Source organism: Podospora anserina, chromosome 6, assembly GCF_000226545.1.
Source record: "Podospora anserina S mat+ genomic DNA chromosome 6, supercontig 4".
In the NCBI taxonomy this organism is placed as follows: Eukaryota; Fungi; Ascomycota; class Sordariomycetes; order Sordariales; family Podosporaceae; genus Podospora; species Podospora anserina.
In genome coordinates, this window is record NW_003613579.1 from 910,575 (window position 1) to 934,603 (window position 24,029).

Sequence of the window (24,029 nt, forward strand, 5' to 3'; positions counted from 1 at the left end):
ACTGGGTGAGTGAGTCCAGACGAGGTCGTTCAGTGTTTTTGCCTCCTCAGTTTGAGGAATGACTCAACTAACGCACTTCGGAGCTGCCCGTTGGAGATGTGTCCACTGTGGAGTTTGGAGTGTGCACGCTAGGGTTAGGGTACCTGCATTTCGCTTGGCAGCCCCTGAGAGGCACGAGATCTCGGAGCGACGACTTGACGTGTTGCAGTGCGGGAATGATATTGGTTTTGGCATACCGGTGTGTCACAGTCTGGACAACATGGACATCTGGTCTTTTCTGAGCTCATGCCCCGGCCAGGGTGCTCTTTTGACGACAGCAGATCCATATCATGAGCAGGAAATCTTGACCGCCTGGTTCACGTTTCAAAAGACTGTCGACATGGCGAGCTTGTTTGGTCTCTTGCTGCTTCTGTCAGCGGCTCTTCCTTGCTCCTTTGCTGTTTCTCAGTGGAATGAGGAAGTCGTGAACGGCATCCCTTACCGTACCTTTTACCACGCGGACACCAACAGCAAGCTTTCGATAGTCAGTAACTCTGGTATCTGCGAGACAACCCCCAATGTGAATCAACTCAGCGGATACATTCGCATCAGCGAGGACATCAACCTCTTCTTTTGGTTCTTTGAGTCTCGCAACAGCCCTGCAACCGCCCCTTTGGCTCTGTGGCTCAACGGTGGCCCAGGATGCAGCTCGATGCTTGGTCTCTTTGTCGAACATGGGCCTTGTCGTTTTCCTGATGGATCGCCAGCGGGATCTGACCCAGTGTTGAATGAAGAGAGCTGGAACAGCTACGCCAACATGCTCTACCTTGATCAGCCCGTTGGTGTGGGCTTCAGGTTTGTTGGTCTGTCTCAACGCGCAGGGAACCCGGTTAACAGACGAAAGCTATGGGGTAGGCCAAGTCAACGCCACCACCCAGGGCTCAATCTATGTGTGGACATTTCTGCAGGCCTTTCTTGCTGCCAAGCCTGAGCTAGCCAAGTCACAGTTTGGCCTCTTCACTGAGAGCTATGGCGGTCGGTATCCTCTTGCGGTGCACAATACTTCGCGTAGGCTGATAGCGTTCAGGACATTACGGGCCGGACATCGTCCGCTTTATCCAGCAGCAAAACAAGGTCGTAGACCAAAACGTTTCCAACGCAGTCAAGATCGACATTATCGCCTTGGGAATCAACAATGGCTGGGTCGACCCCAAGCTCCAGTTTCCTGCGTACCTCGATTTTGGACTCACCAACAACTACAGGCAACTTGTGAATCAGTCGCAGTATTCAACTGGAATCACTCTATACCAACAACGATGCGTTCCGGCATTGCAAAACTGCACCGTGACCGCAGGGACAGCGGAAGATTGCAACCATGCCCACAACACCTGTTACGATGCGTTGGGTCTCTTTACCGTGGAGCTCCAGCGATTCGACCTGTACGACGTCAGAAGGGTCGACACATGGACTGGGATCCCAGGAACAGATATGTACCATGAGTATCTGGCGAGGTCTGACGTGAAGGATGCCATTGGCGCTCAGCGCGACTATACCGAGTGTTCCGACGTCGCCTGGGGGCTGTTTGACAGTACCGGAGACCGTGAGTTGTTTTCTGGGCGACTGGGCTACGCCGCGCTGACAGCGATACAGCATCGAGATCCTTCCTCGGTGAGCTGAGCGAGGTTGTCCAGTCAGGTGTGAGAGTGCTGTTGTGGGCCGGGGATGCCGGTGTGTTTGTTCCTGGCCTGGTTTCCTTATCTGTCAATGAAGCTGACATGCATGCCTGGCGCAGACTATCTTTGCAACTGGATGGGCAATCTTGCTGTTGCGAACGCGATTGACTATTCTGGGCAGCTTGACTTTGTCAAGAGAGGCATGAGCGCCTATCAAGTCAACGGAACATCTTTCGGCGAGTTCAAGACGGTCGAGAACTTGAGCTGGCTTCGAGTGTATAGTGCGGGGCATCTTGTGTGAGTTTTTAGTTTCTGGTCCATCATACTCTGGCCGCTGACACTTGGCCGTCTTAGATCCTCGGATCAACCCCGAGCCGCACTGCAGGCATTCCGCCAGACCATGGAAAACAGACCACTGGAAGCAACTTGAGTCGATGTACAAGTTGGGTGCTTTTGCCCTGTTTGGATTTGAGTTGCTGGGAGTTTCGAAAGGGGAATGTCTGCTGGATAGAGAAGGATCAGCTTTTGGCAAATTGAACCGAGTGTCCACTGTCGCAATCATGACGATATATGCATGCAAGTGTATTTGTCACAGGCTAGCGTTTTTGGCTGCTTGGCCCTGAGGATGCTGACAGCCTAGACATATTCAGGTAACGGTTGGCCATATATGAAAGCTCCAGATTCCAGTTCTCACAGGCTGGTCACCGCCACGGTCCTCGCACAGGTTTCCATTTTTCTGAAACAATATGCGGGTGGCAGTCATCGGTGCCGGGCCTTCGGGTCTAGTGACACTAAAGTATCTGCTCTCAGCTTGTGACTCTCTGGGTTCTGACCCTGTCGAACCGATCTTGTTCGAGTCCGAGTCATTGATGGGGGGGACGTTTGTTCATCGCACATATGAGGATGGAGAGGTATGTTTGCGGGATGCTTTGATCACTCACCGGCTCACCAAGTGTACTGTAGCTTGTATCTTCGAAACAGCTTACGACATTTTCCGACTTTAGGCCTCAGGACTCTGACCCGGACTTCCATTCGACTGACCGTTATGTCGAGTACCTCAACGATTACTGCACACACTTTGGGCTTTGGGAGCACATCAAACTTTCGATTACCGTTGTCTCGATCCGCAAAAATGGGAACAGGCGCCATATCATTACTTATCGGCAGCAAGACGGTCCACAGACTGCAGAACACGAATGCGATGCCGTGGCCATTTGTACCGGACTCCACGTTACTCCGAATATCCCCAACCATCAACGGCGTGGACCGAGTATCAAAAGTCTTTCACTCGTCCGAGTTCAAGAATAGGAGCCAGTTTGGAGTGGGGAAAACGGTGCTTATCTTGGGTAGTGGCGAAACGGCCATGGATCTGGGATACCTCGCCATGCACAGCCCCATCAAAAGAGGCTTGATGAGCCACCGCGATGGATTTTTGTGCGCGCCCAAGAGAGTTCCTGATCCTGTCATTTTGCCCATTCTTGGTAACAAGCCTGACCCGAACAGACTCAACGTGCCGGTCGACAGCGGCAGTGCTAGTCTTTTTGATACGGCCTACGTCCACCGCCGTATGAGAGACCAAATGTTGCTGTGGCATTACTATGATATCTTTATCCAATCGACCCTTTGGTTGGTTGGCGGCTCCAAGTATGGAATGGCACAGTGGATAGGGGGGATATCGGATGAGCGGTATCACGCCAGTAAAAGTCTGTGTGTTTTTCTTCCGTCCCGTTGCTCGGAAGCTGACATTTCTACTAGTTTTCTTCAACAAATCCAACAAGGCCATGCCATATCTATCAGCCCCATATCGCCAAGAGCGGGAATCGTCCATTGTCCAGAGAATCAGGTCTTCCCTCATTCAGGTGCCAATAGCAGAGACTGGTGGTCGACACATTGACCTGGCACCCTGGCCTACCCACTTTGACGAACAAGGCATCGTTCATTTTCGGAGCAACAACCGTCCCGAATTCCACCGCCTGAAGGGCCAAAGGATCAAGCCTGATGTGGTGATATTTGCAACAGGATACACACAGACTTTCCCTTTCTTCTCCGATGATCACCCTACGCCAGAAAGCCTTGATACACGATCCATCTGGAAGTCGACAGATCCTTCTGTTGCTTTTATTGGGTTTATCCGCCCATCCTTTGGCGCCATACCGCCGTTGTCCAAACTACAAGCTCAACTTTGGGTTGTCAACCTTTTGCGCCCTGGATTAGTACCAAGGCCCTTGAGCATCACGGATGAGCCACATTACAAACTCAAAATGAACAACAGATCGCGAATCCAGTACGGAGTGGACCACGAGAGCTATGCATATCAGCTTGCACTTGACATGGGAGCTGCATCAGGATTCTCCCAAGTTTTATCGCGAGGATGGGCATATCAAACGTCAAAGGGCAGACGCAATGGCGGGTGGTACAAGTTGCCTCTAGTATGGGCTTTGGGAGCTAATTTCAACACCAAATTCCGGTTGACGGGCCTATGGAAGTGGAAAGGTGCAGAGCACGTGTTGGTGGAGGAGCTGTGGGCCACGGTTGAGCGAAGAGGAGGGTTCTTTGGCCATGTTACACTCTCTGGCTTGCCTATGGATGTCTTTGGGTGCATCAGCTTGGTGCTGTGGGTGTTGGAGCCTGTTATGAACATATTGGGGATGCTAATGTGAGATCAGGCCCAAGTTGACAAAGACACAATGTATCCTAGCTCCTCTGACTGCACATCCCTAGCTGTCCCTCTTATCCACAACAAAATCAAGCGAGGGCCCCCGGTACACAGAAACCCAATTCATCACAAAGGGAAACCCTTGGTTCCGGAGAGGCTCTGTAAGATCCAGCTTGAAGTTTGTCACCACGCCCGCGACAGCATGGTTGAGATTCAGATTGGCCAGCGTGTAACCAACACACATCATGTTGCCCATGCCAAAGGGTACCAAATACTTTTCCATGCCCCTTGAGCTTCCTCCGGGGAGCCATCTTTCCGGTTCGAACCTTTCCGGATCCGGAAAGATCTTTTCGTTGTGATGAACGTGATAATTGTCTGTCTCCACAACCGTGCCGCCGGGGATGTCATATCCACATAATACAGCTCCCTGGGCTGGCGTGTCACGAGGCATGGCCCCAGGGATCGCATGTGCCAGCCGCAACGACTCCTTCATAAAAGCAGAAAACTAGGGCAGAGCCTCCAGAGACGAGTTGGTGATGTCTGAGCCTTTGTCGGGGAAGGCTGCTTTCAGTTCTGAAAACAGCTTGTTTTGGACGGCAGGGTAGGCACCCAGAAAGTACGCAGTCCGGGTCAGCGACCAGAGTGTAGTGTGCAATGCTGCTCCCAGTATTGTGTACCCCTCGGCAATGACAGTGTTTGGGTCCAGGGAATCCAACAGCCTAGCGATGATTGATGACTCTTTGCTTCTTGGCTTTTCGGCAGGCCTCTTTTGCTCGTTCATAATTTGAAACACTTCGACTGCTGTGGTGTTTCTGATGATGGCTTGTCCGGTGGCAGCAGGGATCAACTTTGTCATGATAGATTGAGGGACGACCTCGAGAATCGGCACGACGGGAGGAAAGTACTTGACTATTGTCCAGGACTGCGCGAGCATGTCGACTGAGCTCGTAAGGGGGGTGTGCCTCGAGCGTGTCAGTTTCCAACAAGCTGATGCACGGTAAGCATAGGCAGGCTTTTGAACAACCCAGATCAAACAAACATACCCGTAGGATGTCTGACAGATGGCCTCTGCCGCGACATCAACGACTAGCCCAGCCAGTGCATTCTTCATGTTCACCACACTGGAACCCCTTTCCAGGAACGATCTGATGTTCCCCACCATCATCTCCCGCTTGCCTTTTATCAAGCCCTCGTAGAGCTTGATCACCTCACCCTTGGCAAACATGGGTGCAATGAGCGAACGTCTTTTTCGGTGGAAATCCGGGTCCGTCGAACCAAAAAGCGCATTGGAGAGGCGGAAGGGAACGTAAAAGTATTTTGCTTTTGTAAACTTACTGCCGACCTTGTGAACATCTCGAAAGGCGTCGGGATCAGATATGTGCAAGGCATTTGGCCGGATGCGCACAACAGGGCCATATTTGGGGTGCAGAACAAATCGCTGGTGTTCAGGCCATGACAGTGGTGAGCGTGAAAAGAGGGCATGCCACGTTTCGTAAAGAGATGTTGCAGCTGCCAATTTTGGGCCCGGGAACGAAGAGAGAGGGTGGAAATAGATGCGCTGGATGATCAGAAGAATGCGGTGTATAATGAGGACAGCAATTAAGGGGGTTATAAGAGAGTGCATTAGAAAAGGTGCAAAGACATGACCTTCAGGGGCCACTCCGATGGACGTAGCATTCATAATCAGTATCAGTCGCGGGACTTGAAGATCAGGGAGCATGAAGCTCACAGGAGAGGATGAAGATGGCACCGATATAAATAGCAGCTACTGTGGGAAGGTGGAATGAACCCACCGTTGAGTGGTTTGAATTGGGAGTTTTTGGGACATTAGATAGCAAGAAAATACAACCATCCTTCCCCCCTCGATTTGACTGTTTGATATACCACAACTTCTGACACGAACCCACCGTACTGACGCACACTACCCACTCTGCCTACAATAGGTAACATGAAATCAACACAAAATTCCCGCAGTGCGTCTATTTGCGCCCAAGTTCATGACATCGCCCTTCGAAAAGATCCAGGCATATGCACAGAGACCCTTAGTATGATGGTGATATGTCACCCTGCAGAGTGCTATTGAATGGCGCCTCGCATGAGAACCGGCAGTGGAGGTGGTAAGTGATGATAGGTAGGTAGGTATCATTCAGCTATTGTTTAGGACGTGACAGGCACCAAGCCCCGCTTGCACTTCTTTCTCACTGCAGCAGCAAAGGCTGCTCTTCTTTGTTGTCGAGATCTTTCACTGTTGCTTATCTGTAGTGCGTTCAAGCTTCCCAGCCAAGCTTACCAGCAAGATCATCTATTTGCTCGCAATTCACTGTTCCACTCGGACTCTTTCCACCCAGCAACCTCACACGCCCTCGTCATGGTCATGGGACTTTTCTTCCAATCGACAACGCTCGAAATCAACCCCCGCCCCTAGTTATGATACCTAATGATAACTGCTTAGGTGCCTTGTATTTGGGGCGCCATCCCGTTAGTCTTTTGTCTTTTATTGGTGGTATACCTACATGTACGGGAAACAATATTGATTCTTGTCCATACCTTACCAAGTCTAGCGTGCAACTTCTCCTCCATTGCAACCCCAGCTGTAGCAGATCTCTGTCAGCTTTCATCATCCACCGCTCGCTCTATCACTTCATTTCCACAACTGGAACCACCTGCATCAAGCCTCTTTCTCCAAGCCCTCTTCGAGTTGTTTGAGCACCCTGCCTCCATCAAGTCTGCACCCCCCAAGTCTGCCTTCATGTTCATGCTTAGCTCGTCCGATTCCATATCTTCTGATTCTGCATCCTTTACGCTGCCCTCATCCAAGACCCCCTCTAGGGGGTTCTCCTTGACCGCGTCCTCCCTTGGCCTACCTACCTCTTTCAAGCCGACCCCTCATAGGTCTACCTCGACCGAGTCATGATTTTGACCTCCTTCGGACAAGCCTCACCCCAGTCGAATCCGCCTGGTTTGATCGCTATTTCTTAGAGCATGGCTTTTTTCTTGCCTTTCTATCTCTATTCCTTCCGTCGCTCCTAGTTCTGCGATGCCGCCCCCCTCTACAAGAGCTTCTCCCTTAGTCAATGCTGGAGCTCTGTTCTTCTCTCAATCGGTTTCTGCTTCCACCATTTGATCGACCGGTCAAAGGTCGTCAATCAAGCAAATGGTGCCTTCATCAGTCGAGCAGGTGCCGATTAGACCTTTTATTGCTTTGGCACAGCAAAAGTCACTTCCAACCGAAGATAGCAGGGACACCATCATACAGTAAACCAGGTGCAGGCGGCTGTGAAACTTCAAGCTGATTAATCCCCCAGCAACCATGTTGAATGGATGGCTGGTACCAACTGCCGAAGTTCAGATTTACCCACCACTCCAACCAAACCTCGAACGTTTCATTTCCCCGTCTCGAGTTTCGTTTTAATATACGATAGAATATTTCCAGGTCCCAATGGAGCAGGACAACGGAGCCAGCAGAGCTGCTTTCAGTTGGAGCTCTCGATATATCTTTCAATTATCCATCCCCCCACCAGGTCAAATCACCCACTCCACGGCTCACCATGCCAAAAAAAATCCCACAATGCGATCCCTGTTCCTATTCCCCATCATCTGGCATCTTGCTCTGGCAGCCAGCGTTCGAAGCATTTTCCTGTTCAAAGATGTCATGAAATCTAATACAACAGCCCTCAAGACGTCGGGCTTTAATACTCTCATCATGTTTGGCGTGGGCATTTTGAGCAATGGCGACATCATGTATTATTCCAACACGCCTGGAAGTCAAGATGTGCGAGTTGCTTCTGGCGGGGTCTATGTTGGGGGTGATGCTCTGGCCCAAAAGGTGCGCTCGCTGAAAACGGGGGAAACCGGCGCCACGAGGCTGGAGATTTCGATGAACGCCCAGAATGTGAGAAACCTCATAATGACACCAGGCCCAGGGCCAGAGACGCCTTTGTTTCGCAACTTTCAGGCCTTGAAGGAAGCTTGGATGCTTGATGCCGTCAACAATGACGACGAATCCATTTATGATCTCAACAGTTCGGTTGCCTTTGGAAGAATGCTGGGTCAGATCGGATACAAATACACCATCGCGCCATATACGAACGCCCAGTTCTGGCTCAACGTGAAGAATCAACTTAATCAGGGGCTCAAGGAACAAGACTGGCTGCTTGATCGGGTGTATCTACAATGCTACGACGGCGGGGCATACAATAACCCTCCTGGATGGCAAACATTTTTGGGTATGAAGGTTGTTCCTCTGATCTGGGTCATCAATGACGCCAAACCAGTTTACGGCGCCACTGTTGCTCAGGCGCGAACCCGACTTACCCAGTGGCATCAACAAAGTACCCTTGCCGGAGGAGGGTACTGGAACGACTACGATATCGAAAAGATGGGGTTGTCGTATCGGGATTATGGCAACGTACTGGCCAGCATATTTCCGTAGAGTCCAATTGAAAAACATGAGTTTGATTAACTTCATAACGCATCACATCATTCAGCCCAAGTTCTGATCCAGCCATGACCTGGAGCCTATCTCCCTCCCATCCCATAATCCCTTCAGCTGGCGTTGATGCGAGCAATGAGGAACTTGGGTGCTTGATCGCGAGCCTCGTCTTGATACTCGCCGTGCGCAGGTGTCACAATCAATGTCCCTGAGCACACCAAGTCTCCACTCTCACAGAATACCGTGAGGCGGTTGGAAGGATAGTTGGGGATCCCACCATTGTTCTGCCGGTTCTTGGTGTAGCCAAACAGAACAACTCCCTTGATCTTTTCCCGGATGGCGGCCGTGCTGTCACGGATGGCAGCAGCCGTGAGGGCAGCGCCTTGGCTGTCGAGATGTCAGCGCCGTACATGGACATGTGGACTTGCTTCTGCTCACCTGTAGCCACCAGACACAATCTTGGCCGATGGGCATCTGGTGCTGGCCAGGGTAAAGAGGTTCTTCATCTCTGTGATGGCAGCTGCTGTGGTGCCGTCCGGAAGCAGGTTGTCAAGCAAGTTGGCCTTGTAGTTGCCACCGACACCCTGGATCCAGACATTGTTGGCGCCATAGTTGGCCTCGAGCACGTCGGCGATCAACGGTCCCAACGAGCCCTGTCGGTGGTGGTGAGTTAGCATATGTTCAAAGGTTGCAGCAGGTATTCGGCGCCTACAAGGTTGCCGCCCTCAGTGGAGCCGCGAGCATAGATGAAGATGATCGGAGGGCAAGTCCCACCGGTCTGGAGCTCGTTTCTGGTCTGACTGCTCTGCCGGGTCACGAGAGTTTGCTTCTTTGAGAGGTCCTCGAGGAGGTCCAGCGACCTGATCTCTTCGATGCGGCTAGGGAGCGCAGTCACCAACCCGGTGAACGCGACAATGGTGGTGAGAAAACGCATGATGAAGAGATGGGACTGATGGGAAGGTAGGTAGATGGAGGGATGCCTGCTGCTAGGGAGCGGGACAACAAGTCGACGGGTTCCTGGTCTTCTTATACATGATCATCTCCCGTACAACATGGCAGATGTGATCGAGGTACACTCCCATATCGCCTACACCACGACCTTGAGGCTACCACACTCGTTTCCTGGCGATGCTGTACCTTAACTTTCAGTCTTCGGAGGTATGTTCCACAATCGGAAGTTCCCACCATTCAGGGCGCGAAAGATGGCAGACAGGCATTCCCCGCATTTTCGTCGTAGTGTGGTGGAGAAGCCTCGTAGGTAAGATAGGTAGTCAGGTAGCATCGCCGAACTTGGCATCTTACCGAACGGCCCTTCTCGTTCAACAAACGTGGCCGCTGGTCATCATCTGCCACTACTGTATCGGGCGTTGATCCCAAATCACCTCGATGCGCCGCCCCTTGCCCTCATGGACGGACCTTTATGTGAAGCATGACCAAGGTATAGAATCGAGAATTTCTCCGTCTCGAGGTCGAGATCGCGGTCCATGCTAGCGAGGGACTCTGATCGCGATGCCCGATTCATTTGTCAAGACGGTGAACGGGACCGGAATGCGCTTTCAACTATCCGATGACACAAGTAAGCTTGCATCTGGGCAAGAGGAAATCCATGGTTCCTCAACCAACTTTCTACCCAGCCGCGGCCCAGTGTCTAATGTACCAAGTAGCTCTGGGAGGCCGATCAGCGTGTTGATCTTTTGAAAATTGGAGGAATTTTCCATAAGCCAGGTCGATATTTGAAAGCGAGTTCCTGCATTAACCCCTCCTTGCCGTCTCCGAGAGTAACACACCAACACGATCTCCCGCAGACTCTCATTCGTCTTCGGACCTCGCTGCACCACAAGACAGCCAGATAGGTACACCACTGTCAAGATACTGTTCATTACATCTATCTTTGCAGTCGTGTTACAACGTGTTGTGTGTTCGAGGGGGCGCAGACACCTTCCCAAATCCTGGCTATTTGCCGTGCTGTGGAGCCTTTTCTCTCTGAAAACCTGCAAAGACGGAGGGAGCTCTGGAGGGTAGCATTGAGCCATCGTTTCACCGGGTTACGTTTTCCTACTTGGAGCAAGATAGACCACCGGCGCCAAATCGTGGGGTGCATGGTGTAATAGCACGCGAGCGTAGAATCTCGACAGCCGGAGATGGGCATGGCCGTCGAGCGTTACTCGTTCAGCTTCTCGTTGGAACCCTGGGGCGGACAAATGTCTATCTTTCTTTGAGCCTTCGAGAGACAACCATGCCGTGGGGCTGACCAGTATGGCTTGAGAAATACCTACGAAGGGTGCCGAGGTGGCTTTCTATATGGGGGTACACTTCTCCTCAGCAGACCTGTTTTCTTTTCCACCCCATCTCTCAATACAAATCAACTCTTGCCAAACCGGCCAAGTACCACCATTACAACTGGAGCAACGACCCCCACCAACGGATGTATGTCTAAATTCAAGGGATCGGCCTACCAGTCATGGGCCAAAGCCGGGGAATAGAACGTGCGCAGTGTCTGGAGTGGTGCCAAGAGTCTAGTCGACGTGCATGGTAGTCTGTCTCTGTATGTAAAACCCCACCGCGATAGGTTGTACTCGCAAGCATTCCCGGCCCGAAAGCCTTTGGTGTTGTCGTGTACGGACAATCAGTTTTTAACCTGAGGTTTCAGGGTCAGTGGGGCTCACCATCTGAATACCTAATCCATTTCACTTTCAAGTCTTTTCCTCCGTGAAGAACTGTTGTCATTTGCTTATGGAATATCTAGAAGCCCTTCTTTAATGCCAGTTATTGTAGGCCATCATCGAGGGGTGATAACCAAGTCATGATGCTGCATGTGTGGGAGAGATGATTTGGCATGGATTTGGAGCAGAAAATCGGGATGTGTATTTTGATCGCTGATTGACAAGAGGCTATCATGCCGACGACTCATGCCACATCCAATCCAGAGTGACGAGGCAAAAGGGAAGCCGTCTCTCGAGTACCCAGTCAATTCAAGGCAGTGGTCTACAGCTTGTGGGTGCCACCTGGATTCTTCCGGCAAAAGCAGGAAGCCATGACGGGAACATCTGCTACCGCTAAAGCAATCTGCAACTGGGGCCACACAATCTTGGCCTCGGCCTCCCTCTTGAGCGTGGTGAGGCATTCGTGATAGCCATGCAATGCCCACACATTATTTCGGTGCTGCAAGGCTCGGGGAAGGGTGCCATCGAATCCCAAATCCGCTGCATACACCGCAAGGGCCTCTTCTACTCTTCCCTGCTCCAACAGCAGAGCCCCATAAGCATGCCTGGTCGGCTGCATCCAGCCCCAGGGCTCATCATACGGCAGAGCATCATCCAGCTCAATAGACCTGCGCAGATGCTCAAACCCCAGCTCGATATTTCCCCGACGATACTCCAACTCTCCATCCAACATGGCAGAGGCGATAGCTAGGATACCTTGGCACGGGTTGTTGAAGACTGTCCTTGAGGCGGGCACGGTCTTGACTGCACTCCGGAACTGAGCTCGCGCTTCCTCGGCCTCTTGGAATCTCCCGGTATTGGCGAAAGCCACACCCTTTGCGTAGAGAATCATGGCCGTCGTGGAACAGTATAACGACTTGTCTTTTGGTAAAGGGAGACGCTGTATGGCCTCCCACTTACCAAACCTAACGAGCGCATGTACCCTCATGGCAAGAAATCCCTCCAGCCAGTCGGCCATTGGCGGCGATTGCACTCTCAGAAGCTCTTCCGGTATCGCCTCCTCGAGCAACTGGGCTGTTTCTAGAGCCACTGCGGACTGTCCCGCAAACATGGCAGCATAAAGCCGAAAATGCAAGTCGTGGCAGCGGTACAGACTGTAAAAGTTGATGGCGCCGTCTCTTTGCACAAACTTTTGGTCCGCCCGCACAGCCGCCGAGTTGGAAGTTATTGCGGAACGGTAATCTCCGCAGAGCATGTAAATGTGAGATGGCATGTGGTTGAGATGGCCCGAGTCGGGGATGATGCCCAACAGTCTGTCGGCCGCGTTCAGGGCAAACTCCGGCTGGGCCGACATCTCCATGAGGTGAATGTAGAGGTGAAGCATTCCAGGGTGGTTGGGGTGCTTGGTGAGGGCGTCATCCAAGGCCGCTTTGGCATCCAGTGTCCTCGCCCCCTTGGTCGGTGCTCCTGTTCGCAAGTCCCAGAGGTCCCATGGTGTCAGGTTCAACAAGGCGTCGACATAGACGGCGGCCACGTCGGGATGGTTTGGGTGTAGCATTGTATGCCACTGTCCATGGCTTGCGCAAACGTGTGGTTCCCAGACGTATCCCTGCTTGGCCTCTCCTCGATCTTGTGGGTACCGATGCTGGAGAGCCTCAACAAGTGCTCGCTCCACCGGCGCCGCTGCCGCCGCCTTTGCCAATGCCACGACCACAGCTTCTCTGGCCCGCCGCAGGTTTCGGCTTCCTTCCTCGTCATCAAAGGCAGCCCACGGCTTTGTTGTAGTTGGGGCCCAGGGCATAAAGCAAGACCCCAGTATGTCATGGCGCAGTCGGGGTCCTGTCAGAGCCGCCCCGCTCCAAAGCACTTGACGGCCTCTATCATGGTTGAAACCCGTAGCACCCACACGAGCCCCCCGGTTGAACCCATATCTGTGTATTCGTGGCTGTTCTGGTGGTGTATGGTCGATGTAAAAAGTCCGCCAAGGTCGTAGTAGTCTTCCGTCTTATCTGGGGGAGGTTGGAGCCCCATCGTGGGGGATTCACGCGTCTTGGTATCCTGGACTGCCTGCCGTTTTGAGCCTGGGCCCAAGACTGGTTGATAAGATGCTGGCCGCTCTTGGCGAGTGTTGCAACGCTGTATGCCACAGTTCGGAGGGGATTGTTTGATGACTGGTGACCTTGGGCTCAAACGTCATTTTACCCAAAGAGCCGACAAACGCCACCACGTGTTTTGTTTGGGTTGCGGGTACCTGATCGCCGAGAAGCGAGTGCGGGGTTACGGGTTGGGGGTTGGGATTTGACGCGTAGGAATTATAAGTGTTTGAAACGAGAGTGTCCCGCCATTTCCAACCGTCCCAGCCCAGCTTTGAACCAGACTTTTAACCTTCTGTACTGTCAGTCCGCCGTCACATCGGACACAAGGAGCCCCGAATCGGAGCAACTAGTCTAGTAAGCTAGTTTTCGAAATCACCACTTCGCCATCTTGGCCAATCTGTTCTTAGCCAACCAGGTCGCTGTTTAACCGCACACGGGCATTCGTGACCCATTCGTTGCGACGCAAATGTCTACACAACCCAGCTTCGGCCGTGTTGATGACCCAGCCAGCCATCATCGCACGTTTTTGACGTGCTCTTCTTTTTGTATCACCATGATCTTGCACTGTCAGGCCTGCCGCATCCGGCAAAGTTGATCGTCAGCGTGGCATCCCGAACCGTTGTCATACATGGCCTACTCGGTTGGCATTGCTGGATGAGGCAGGTTCGTCCATATCGAGAACCCCGTTTTGCGACCGACGACCAGCAGTTGGTCGGAAACCGCCGATGGTTTCCTTGTCGTTGTGAGGAGGAGACGAAGAGAGGGATCAAGTATAAAGCCATACCATTGGCGTCCAGACCTCATCATTGCTCCTCATCCTCTTCACCCCCTCTCAAAGCCGCCGCCATGAAACTCTCCCTCCTCGCCTTTCTCCCCGCCGTCCTGGCCTTGCCTGCGGCCGACTCGTCGGGCATCGCGTCCAGACAGACAGCCGTTGCCACGACCGACAACTACATCTTCACTCTGACCCTCCCTCAGTTCACCGTCAGGCGCAACAACCGCAACCCGGCGTCTCTGGACTGGAGCTCGGATGGCTGCTCAAACTCCCCCGACAACCCGTTTGGCTTCCCATTCACTCCCGCCTGCCACCGCCACGACTTTGGTTACAGAAACTACAAGAAGCAAAGCCGGTTCACGGATGCCAATCGCAAGAGGATCGACGACAAGTTCAAGGTTGAGTATGTACCTGTCTTGTGGAATTACCGGCCCATTGAATGGATGTTAACCATGTCGCAGTCTTCTTTACCAGTGCAGCTCCAACGGCCACGGTGCCGTCTGCCGTGCTCTGGCGGATGTCTACCATGCTGCCGTTAGAGCGTTTGGTGGGAGCGGAGCCAGCAAGAGAGAGGAGGAAGAGGATTGGGTCAAGATTTACGAGGAGAAGCTCGCCATTTACAACGAGCTCGTCAAGGAGGCCCAGGCCACGGGTGAGCTGTGGACATTGGAGTAGATTGATGACTTAATGATTATGATATATCAGATACCTACAAAAGCTGTCTCTTTGGGTGCTCAAATTGTGGTGTCATGGCTCAGGGGTTTAGGGGTAGTAAACATAACATTGCCCTGGTCTCCATGCTGCGCAAGGTTTCCATCACTTTGATCCTGGCGACGTGACTGCTTGGTGGATGCCAAAGTTGGCCACTCATGTGTCTCTGAACGGATTCGTAAAACTCGACATTGCATCGTTACCCTAAAAGCTATGTACCCTGCCTCTCACCATATGTGTACATACTGTTACAAAACCATACCCATACCTATACCGCTGCACCCACTCCAAATATCATTCCTTATCATATCACCGGACCTCTTTGACCTTCCCGCCCTCAATTCTCATTCTTCTGGTCTTGGGAGCAGGGTCTTGGGCGTCACGCTTGCTGTGCGTGGCCCAGTACTCGTCGAGAACCTCCAAGACTTCCTCGACATTGTTGTAGGGCTGCAGTCCGGCCATGAACTGAATCTTTTCGGTGATGGCAGCCGTGGTGAACTTGGCAGCCGTGACCGGCTCGGCTCTCCATCTGGCCTCCATGGGGTCACGGAACGCGGTCTCGTTGTATCCCAAGTCAGTCAGAGCAGTGACGTTGAAGGCAGCCATCATGTCGTGCTAGTGTCAAGGTTAGCTCTGCGCTCAGGGCGACGGGCAGAAGAATACTTACATCCTCGTGAATCAGGTTGTGGCAGTGGAACATGTAGACTCCGTCCCATGGGGCGTAGTGGGCCTCCACTCTGACAATCTCGTTGGGCGCAAGCCAGACAACATCCTTCAAACCCTGGGCCTCGTAGTTGTAGACCGGTCTGCCATCGTCATTCGAGCGCCACAAGACTTTGAAGTCGACCAGGTGAATGTGGATTGGGTGGCTCCATCCGCCGCCGCCGTTCTCGAGCTCCCAAATTTCAACCTTGCCGCGGGGGACATTGGCAAGCACACGGTTGTTGACATCGGCAAAGACGACTCCGTTGATCTGCCACTCGCCATTGGAGCGGTCAAACTTAAAGTGTCTGTCCACACCGGTTCCATCAGAGGTCGGCCAGTCGACAGTAGCCAGAGTGCTGGGAATGGAGCTGGTGTCGGTCACTGGGGTGTTGCCAACGATGAATCTCATGACCTTGTTGGTGTGGAGGTAATCGTCGTCCTGGCCCACGTCGTCCGTGTTGCGCAAGGTGATGTTTTGGCCAGCAAAGGGCGAAAAGTCAAAGACAACCTCGTACCGCTCTCCCATGCTGATGTAAAGGTCGTTTGTGGTGGCTGGTGAGGCCATCAAGCCGGCATCTGTGGCAATGACTTGGAAAGGAATCTTGGCTGAGCTGCCAGTTTGACGCTGGAAGTAGAGCTTGAAGGTGCGTGAGACGGCAGCGTCGAGGAAGCGGAGGCGGTACTTGCGAGGCTCAACGTTGAAGTAGGGCCAGGGCTGGCCGTTGACGTGGATAACATCGCCAAAGAGCGAGTCCGTCTCACCATTGGTGGTGAACAGACTGCCATTGTTGTTGTACTGCTTGGAAGAGAGCACCAGAGGAATATCATGAACACCGTAACCTGAGGGAAGGTTCAAGGCGTCTTCAGCAGGATCATGAATAATGTAGGCCCCAGCTTGGCCTTGTATGTGTCAGCGGATGAAAACAAAGCTGCAGAGATGGCCATCATACCAAAATATGCATTCTCAGCAGTATGCATGAATGCGTGATCGTGGTACCACAGGAAACGGGCCGCCTGTTGGTTGGGATAGTAGTAGTCCTTGAACTCGCCTGGCATGGTCACATCCTCTGCCCAACCATCCCAAGGAGCGCGCTATTTGACAAATGTCAGTCACCAGCCATCAAAGCAACGACAAGGAGACTCACAGAGTATGACCCGTGGAGATGGACCGAGTTTTCGATGCTGGCATTGTTGACGAAGCGCACAACAGCCTCATGACCTCTCTCCACGATAAAGGTCGGGCCGGGAGAGATGCCGTCGTAACCAACAAGAGTTGCGGGACCCTTGTTTGGATACACTTGTTGGGTGAACCGGTTGATGTAGACCTCGTAATAGTGAATGGGGTTGCCAGTCACCAGGTTGGTAACGGTCCTATGATCGAATCAATACCCCCAGTGAAGCAAAGATTATGAGAGAAAAGCTCACAGTTTGGGCGTCTTGACCGGAGGAATAGGCAGAGGAAATTGGTAAAGCCACGAATAGGTAGGACTCTCCCAATCCTTTCTGGCGACCAGCTTGTGCTTTTGCTCAGGCGTAGCCCGACCCAAGACAACAGGCGAGGCCGAGACGGCGAGAAGAGCGGAAGTGAGGATGGACAACATTGCGAGAGATGGAAGGGAGGAAGCCGCTTGAGGAGAGATATCTTTCGAGTCCCAGACGCAGGTAGTCTGGTTCTTTTATCCCTCCTCACGACACCCTCGCAACTCGGGAGGTGGAGTCCCAGGAGCAGTGAATCATTTTGACGCCCGGCTTGCGCCGCTTGGGCTCAACTCGCCACTATTTGGACTCTGAACAGCTCCATTCACAATGTGATGGTGCTAGTGAACCGATAGTCTCGTCAATTGGATCGTGATGGTGGTGGGCACGGGGCAAGACGGCAAGAACTTCCTTGAGTCGTCAAGTTGTAGACCTCATGAACTCAAATCTGAGGAAAGTGCAAGCGTGGATGCATCCACCACCTTCAATATCACGCTGGGGTGTTTGGCCAAGATCCTTGTGGTGGATGCATCAGTCATAAAGTGGCCCCAGGTGACTGACGAGCGCCTCTTCCTTTGCATTCGGTGTGTGCTAAAAGGGGAATTCTTACCCTTGATTATTGGCACCAAGAGCATGCAACGAGAGCCTCGCGGCGTGGCAGCCACACGTGGTGGTCGAGACAGAGAGGCCTTGTTATCGATATCTTCCTACCCCAGTCTGACCGTTTGTTTCCCAAGAAATGGTGGTTTGCTTAGCCGAGATAAGCTTTGTCAAGACACTAACATCGAAAAGGCCGTTGACGGCTTGGTTTCCCCAAGGCCGACGGTATACTTGGCGTTCAATAAATTGAGGCTTAGCAGCGGCATCACGGCGGGATCACAACATCAATGTCCTGCATTAGGGCTCAGGTCTAGACTTTGCACGAGATCAGGGAATCTCCAGGCACGATTCTGCACTTGGCTTCTTCCATATGTTTCCCCGAAGAGCTGGATGCTAGCTCCTGACTTAAACCGATGGCGCTACTAGCGCCTCACTCCCGCACATGGATCGCTCTGGCGTTATCCTCTTTTGGTTTTCTATCTCGTATTCTTGGCATCGTGTCCAGGATGCTATCCGACGGATTCCGAGCCCATGTTTCAACCCATTTGCTTCTTTACGGCTTCTGTCGAAGCGCGATGGACGACGTGAATGATGCATGTTTGCGGCGAGAAAAGGGGCAAGGGGGGAAATGATTGGACCGAGCTCTCCATGTCCACAACCTTGACCCGCATGTCATCCCATGTCACCCCGTGTCAACTTGCCCGCCATACAGCCCAAGGCTTGCATCATGTCAGACGTTTTCATCGCTGTATCGTCTGCCACTGCAGGATTGACATTGACCCGACTGACTGACGAGGGAGTGTTTCCGTCGATACAGCAGCTCTGGTTCGGCACTTCTAAACGAACACAACAAGCGAGCTCGGCTGGGGGCGGAGTTAGCGTCGTGGTTGCATCTCCGCACGGCACGACCCACGAATGCTACCCTAAATCCGAATTATTGACAGGCGTCTGTAATGGCTACTCCCGCGCTAAGCCTTATACATATGGGAGTGAACACGAGCAGACGGAACTTTCCCCGCAACCTACTTCGATGGCTTGCCAGCTGCACATGTCAAGACAAAGGTGCCCACAATCCTCCGCGGATGCATACAGACACAAGGAGCAGGAATACGCGACATCTGTCGGGTAGACTTGCCGCTGCCGGAACCAATATGATAATCGCTAGTCCAACTCCCATTTAAAAAGAAATGAGCTCGTTTCTCTAGAACGGTGTATGAAACCGAGCGAGTTGAACTATTGGGTGCTTTGGACGCAGCACGGTGAATCTATTTTGAGAGAGCTCGGGAGCTGCCAGTACTCAGGCCCGCTCTAGGCCTGCCGCGGGTGGCGAACCGTGGTTGAGGCTCGGCAGTTTGGTCGATCTTGTGACATGGCCGGTATAGTATAGGTGTTTGCTTTATCTATCCTGTCTCGCTTAATTTACGGTGGTAGTATCAGAGGGTGTCGGTTCGGGGCCTTTAGCTAAGGGATGCAAACACACTTGACAGACCTACCCCTTGGTCATCACCAAGCAGCCAAGCATACTCGAACCTTCGGTTTCATTGTCTTTGTAAATACTCCTTGGCAAGCATCCGAGAGCGATATCCTCCTGCAGTGGGTCGGCTGGGCCGCAGTCGCCCACCATTTCCGTAATGAGATGAGAGGTTTCAACATGAACAACACCATGTCTATGTCGCCCCTTGAGCTGGGGGGCCATCTCTACTGCAATGCCCAGAATATCGAATCGTCGGATTGGGAAGGTACCTCGGGATCAGTTCAGAATTACTACCCAGTTGTCTACAATGAGTGAACCTTGGAAGGTCGAGCCGGTGTGAATAGTCATGTAGTTATGAACAAGTTGTACAAGGTGAAATGACTGAACCGGTTGGAGTTGCCGAGATTGTGTTGAGGTGTTCAAATGTATAAAGACACAGGAATGTGTCCTTGGGAAATCAGTTGGAATCAGCCACGGACAACCAGTTCCATCAAACCATTCATCACTGAACCATACACTGCCCAGACTTTGAGCCATGCTTGTGCTCTTCCCACTTCTCTGCCTCGTCCTCGGGGCCTTGGGGGTTGACATCCCCATCTGGCTGGACGGAGCTCTTGTTGAGTGAGTGACACCAAACGCTGGCTTTGTGGGCCTGAACACTGACCTGAGAAGTGCCACCGCCACCGATGATTCCTATAACACTGGAGGAACCATCTCGGTAAATGGATGGACAGTCCAGGTTCCCAAGAACATGTTGGTCACCTTTCCAGCGGCCTATGTGCCCTGGAAGGACTTTGTAGCTCAAAAGGCTGCCGTCATGGGATACGAGGTCAATGTATGTCTCTCACATCATCCGACACCGTCGAGAATATACTAACCGAACAACAGGTCGCTGGCAACATTGTGAATGGCGTCTCGATCGCAGCCCAGATCATTGTTCAGGAGTTCGCCATGGAGATCAACCAGGGCTACATTGAGGAGATCAACTTTGACGGCACCATGAAGATTCTGAACGGCCCCATCATTCGAATCAACGACCCCAATGCCGTCTTCTCGGCCGGCTATTCCTCCCCCTTTATGGTGGCCGATGACAAGAGCCCTAGCGTTAGCTCATTCTCTGGCTTCCCCATGTGTGTCCCTCGGTCGTCCAACGACACACTTTGCCCATCCTCGCAGCGGCCTGTTGTTACTGGCACCCCACGCAGAATCTTGTAAGTACGAACTGGCTCAAAGTTGTCTGTTGACTAACCCAAAGTAAACAGTCAAGCCCCCGACCCGTTGGTCATGGCTCCTTTCCTTCCTGGAGACTTTATCATGTACAGAGGCTTCCGCAACGCGCATAACCAGCTCATCTGCTTCGACATTGTCGCCTGGAACGTTCAGATCACCACGACAGGCAGCCCAGCTTACATCAGAGTGGAAGAGACACTGGTTGGCGTGTACACTCCCAACACCAACGCCGAGGTGGCTGAAACACGGTTCATCGGTTACACGAGTGATCCCAGCGTCACCGTCTCCATCAGCGCCATTGATATCGATCCCTGCACCGGCCATGAAACCTACAGATCTATCGGTGTTGGACAGGCCCGTCCCGAAGAGGGTGGACGCAACAAGTGGATCGCGCGCATCGACGGGACCACCCCTTCCATCTACACGCGTGAGTACCGCATGGTTGCCTCTAGCGGGACTGTGGTCACCAGGAACGGAATTGTAGCGGGCGAGTATGTCGCTCCCATTCTCGAGTGGATTCAACCCGAGCTCCTCGTTCCCGGCATCGAGCCCATCATCAACGAGTATGCCGCCATGTCCCATCTGACTCGTGGTGTCGGTCCCGACGAGGATGGCAACATCTTTGGTCCCCTCGACCCCTTCCCCCAGTCCGGCGTCACCGTCTTCAACATTTCGACTTGCGCCGGGCCGGTCACCCCTGGAGAACCGGGCGAGGGGGAGCCGCAGACAGCCAACCCCCGTATCGATGCCACGATCCCCATCTCTACCACCGGAAGCCAAGTTGCCACCGTTCCTCACACCAAGCGTCTCTACGTCCGTCACGATGACACCTTTACCCTTCGCGGCTTCCAGGACAACAACAACATGGGCAGCAACGACACCCTGACCTGGAGCTGGTCCGTGTTGACCGATCAGTCTGCTGGAACCCAGTCCAACCTTGCCACTTTCACTCCTTCGTCTGACTCCAAGTTCATCTCGGTTCGCTTTGCCAACTCTGCACCCACCGGGGAGTACGTGTTCCAGCTCGCCATTTCGTCGGCAAACCACAACACCACGGGTAACTTCACCTACACCGTTTCGCTGTTCTCTGGGCCGGATATCGTGTCGGTTGATGCCGTCACCTGGACGAGCGGCCAGAGTGGCACCATCGGTGTCACTTGCAGCAGTTTGTATCTGGTCGACTGGAAGGTCAACATGCAGGTAACTTATCCCGGTGATAGGGGTACCACAACCAGCGCTATGGCGGCAACTCCTCCCGGCAGTGGGTTGTGGTCCTTCTCCTCGAGACGGGTTGACCGGCCTGGCACTATTACATGCAGGAGTGCACTCAACGGACAGGCAACGCGATCTGGGACCACGGCGAAGCGCGCGGTGCAGCTCAAGGCCTGAGGTGGGAGAATAAGAGGGATATATGTTTGTCAATGTGAGCTAGCATTTTGCCTGTGTCAAAAAAATTATAGTCTTGTCTCACCCTCATGCAAAAGTAATGTTTCGACCCACGCGCGACTCGAACACGCAATCTTCAGAGTGATTCTTAACCGAAATCTGACGCCTTACCATTTGGCCAGCGGGCCACCAGGATTAGTAGTGTGTGTTATTGAACACCTCTTCGTGTAAAAAGACCAGCCGCCTTTTTGGATAACTATAAAACTTGTAAAGCCCACAGTGGTAGAGCAGTCCCAAGTAACAAAAACAAAATGTTGTTTACTATAAGGTAGTTAAATATAGAAAACGATCCGCCCAGGGGTCAAACCTGGAACCTCCTGATTGCACAATGTAACATCGTATTCAGACGCGCTGCCATTACGCCAGCGGACCTATTGAATTGATTAATGAATTCCGGGTGCGGAGCATAGAAAACAATCATCAACGATAGTTTGGTGAGAGTCGGTAGACTGACAACAAGTCCGACAGAATGATGCCTAAAGGGTGCCTAGATGACTTTCCCTCTGGATGCTGGACTGTAGCTATGGATAGATAGCGACATTGGTGCTTTTGTTTTCCAGCTCCTTTACTAGATCAAAACGCAACGGTGGATCCCGATATGCGTAACTTGTCGTAGTAGCTCTTGAGAAAGACTGCTATTCTAAGCACTACGCCGAAAATAAAGTATCGTAATGTCTTGGAGTAGCAAATATTATTTCGTGTGGCGCTATGCAAAGGGAAACCCCTAGGAGATTAAGGTTTTAGTTGAGAAAGCGATGGAGCGCAACGAGTCGTGCTCTCTGAAGTAAAGCAGATGTTTGAACAACGTATAGTCTCCTAATACCCGACTACGCTCCTAGTAAATTCTGTTAATCCCAACATTTATTTTTCTATAGATAATAGTATAATCCGTTAAAAAATATACTTAAAAAGGCCCACTTAAAAACTAGGGATTATTGGTTTGGGGTGCGGCCACAGGCCTGAGAGTATGAGTAAGGAAGCGGGGCTCTCAGAGGACTCAGGGGTTCAGGGGTCATGTATATAAGCGGTCTGCTTCGGACATTCTATTTTAGATAGATCATCGACTTTTATTCTTTTCTTCGTATTTTGTGCCTTACACGCGTGCAGGCAATTCTGGCCCTCTGATCAGGCTAATCCGGTGCTTATTATGTTGCCTGCGAGCCTATAGTGTCTTTTCTTTGTCCTACGTGAAGTGCGGCCTGCGAGCGAGTTACTGTCACGCAGGTGTGTTTATTCTAAGACCTATTAAAGGTATATTTGTAGTATTATAGTTATTTTATATGTTTTCTTACTATTTTAAATGGAGGTCGTGCCCGGGTTAAACAAAGCTTAGGGTCTAAACTGGACTTATAAGCCCTGGGTACTAAAGGAAGTACGAAGCTACGAACGATAATAAGTACCGATAACTTTACTAAACCCCGCGAGGTTTAACGGAAATAATTTTTTTTCGTTTAATCGGATAAAATTCTTTTATTATCGATTAAACTTTAAACTTTTTATCCGCGAGTAGAGAGTTAAGTATATAGTCCGGATAAGACCGGGAAGTAAATTAAAAGTATTGGTTAAGACTAGCTCGTTAATAAACTTTATTTCCGTATTAATTATTAAAGTTCTTTCCTATTTTTAGTTAGGAGGAATCCTTTTAATATATTATTTAGCGATAATAAATAATTGTAGGGATTTCCGGGTTAGTTTAATTTAAAATATTAGGAACTTAAAAGTAAAGAAACGAAAATACTTTCCCTCTAATTTAAATAAATATAATTTATACTTATATACTAAAGTTATAAAGGATAACCGTTTTTATATTTTTAATAATATATATAAAGAAAAAACTATATTATTAACGTAAACGTAATAGTAATTATCGAATATCGATATATTTAATAATATCTTACCTATCGCTTCGGTTAGCCTTCCCGGCGATAACTAAGGGTATTAAACTCCTACGGCTCGTTTCGTAATAAAAATAATTATTTTAGCGGCTAGGTCCCTAAAATTATTATTATTTATTCTTTCCCCGGCTACGAACCGCGCTTACCCTAAAGATACTAAAACCCCTCGCCCCCTTTCTAATTAAGGTAGCCCGACTATAAGGCCTAACGCTGTCCAG

General features: G+C 51.6%; 9 protein-coding genes across 9 annotated transcripts, besides 2 other annotated features; 5 read left to right on the forward strand and 4 right to left on the reverse strand.

Moving 5' to 3' along the window:
- Positions 1 to 58: 58 nt before the first annotated feature.
- Positions 59 to 2,082, forward strand: PODANS_6_11100 (uncharacterized protein; the record flags this gene model as incomplete). Its single annotated transcript, XM_003437488.1, has 6 exons — positions 59 to 834; positions 884 to 1,014; positions 1,067 to 1,579; positions 1,630 to 1,707; positions 1,772 to 1,949; positions 2,007 to 2,082. 6 exons carry the CDS (start codon positions 59 to 61, stop codon positions 2,080 to 2,082), a joined length of 1,752 nt encoding a protein of 583 aa, XP_003437536.1.
- Positions 2,083 to 2,398: 316 nt separating this feature from the next.
- Positions 2,399 to 4,312, forward strand: PODANS_6_11110 (uncharacterized protein; the record flags this gene model as incomplete). The annotated part of the gene is made up of 4 exons (XM_003437489.1): positions 2,399 to 2,563; positions 2,616 to 2,868; positions 2,933 to 3,349; positions 3,408 to 4,312. The coding sequence occupies 4 exons, from the start codon at positions 2,399 to 2,401 to the stop codon at positions 4,310 to 4,312; spliced, it is 1,740 nt and encodes a 579-aa protein (XP_003437537.1).
- A 501-nt stretch (positions 4,313 to 4,813) lies between these two features.
- On the reverse strand, positions 4,814 to 6,028 carry PODANS_6_11120 (uncharacterized protein; the record flags this gene model as incomplete). The annotated part of the gene is made up of 1 exon (XM_003437490.1): positions 4,814 to 6,028. One exon carries the CDS (start codon positions 6,026 to 6,028, stop codon positions 4,814 to 4,816), a length of 1,215 nt encoding a protein of 404 aa, XP_003437538.1.
- Positions 6,029 to 7,747: 1,719 nt separating this feature from the next.
- PODANS_6_11130 (uncharacterized protein) lies at positions 7,748 to 8,740 on the forward strand (the record flags this gene model as incomplete). The annotated part of the gene is made up of 1 exon (XM_003437491.1): positions 7,748 to 8,740. One exon carries the CDS (start codon positions 7,748 to 7,750, stop codon positions 8,738 to 8,740), a length of 993 nt encoding a protein of 330 aa, XP_003437539.1.
- A 113-nt stretch (positions 8,741 to 8,853) lies between these two features.
- On the reverse strand, positions 8,854 to 9,674 carry PODANS_6_11140 (uncharacterized protein; the record flags this gene model as incomplete). Its single annotated transcript, XM_003437492.1, has 3 exons — positions 8,854 to 9,127; positions 9,179 to 9,393; positions 9,453 to 9,674. The coding sequence occupies 3 exons, from the start codon at positions 9,672 to 9,674 to the stop codon at positions 8,854 to 8,856; spliced, it is 711 nt and encodes a 236-aa protein (XP_003437540.1).
- A 2,051-nt stretch (positions 9,675 to 11,725) lies between these two features.
- On the reverse strand, positions 11,726 to 13,204 carry PODANS_6_11150 (uncharacterized protein; the record flags this gene model as incomplete). The annotated part of the gene is made up of 1 exon (XM_003437493.1): positions 11,726 to 13,204. One exon carries the CDS (start codon positions 13,202 to 13,204, stop codon positions 11,726 to 11,728), a length of 1,479 nt encoding a protein of 492 aa, XP_003437541.1.
- A 949-nt stretch (positions 13,205 to 14,153) lies between these two features.
- PODANS_6_11160 (uncharacterized protein) lies at positions 14,154 to 14,949 on the forward strand (the record flags this gene model as incomplete). The annotated part of the gene is made up of 2 exons (XM_003437494.1): positions 14,154 to 14,677; positions 14,736 to 14,949. 2 exons carry the CDS (start codon positions 14,154 to 14,156, stop codon positions 14,947 to 14,949), a joined length of 738 nt encoding a protein of 245 aa, XP_003437542.1.
- A 345-nt stretch (positions 14,950 to 15,294) lies between these two features.
- Positions 15,295 to 17,291, reverse strand: PODANS_6_11170 (uncharacterized protein; the record flags this gene model as incomplete). Its single annotated transcript, XM_003437495.1, has 5 exons — positions 15,295 to 15,600; positions 15,653 to 16,590; positions 16,641 to 16,782; positions 16,836 to 17,061; positions 17,116 to 17,291. 5 exons carry the CDS (start codon positions 17,289 to 17,291, stop codon positions 15,295 to 15,297), a joined length of 1,788 nt encoding a protein of 595 aa, XP_003437543.1.
- Positions 17,292 to 19,966: 2,675 nt separating this feature from the next.
- PODANS_6_11180 (uncharacterized protein) lies at positions 19,967 to 21,859 on the forward strand (the record flags this gene model as incomplete). Its single annotated transcript, XM_003437496.1, has 2 exons — positions 19,967 to 20,451; positions 20,503 to 21,859. 2 exons carry the CDS (start codon positions 19,967 to 19,969, stop codon positions 21,857 to 21,859), a joined length of 1,842 nt encoding a protein of 613 aa, XP_003437544.1.
- Positions 21,860 to 21,962: 103 nt separating this feature from the next.
- Positions 21,963 to 22,044, reverse strand: a tRNA (tRNA-Arg).
- A 158-nt stretch (positions 22,045 to 22,202) lies between these two features.
- Positions 22,203 to 22,288, reverse strand: a tRNA (tRNA-Arg).
- Between the last annotated feature and the right edge of the window lie 1,741 nt (positions 22,289 to 24,029).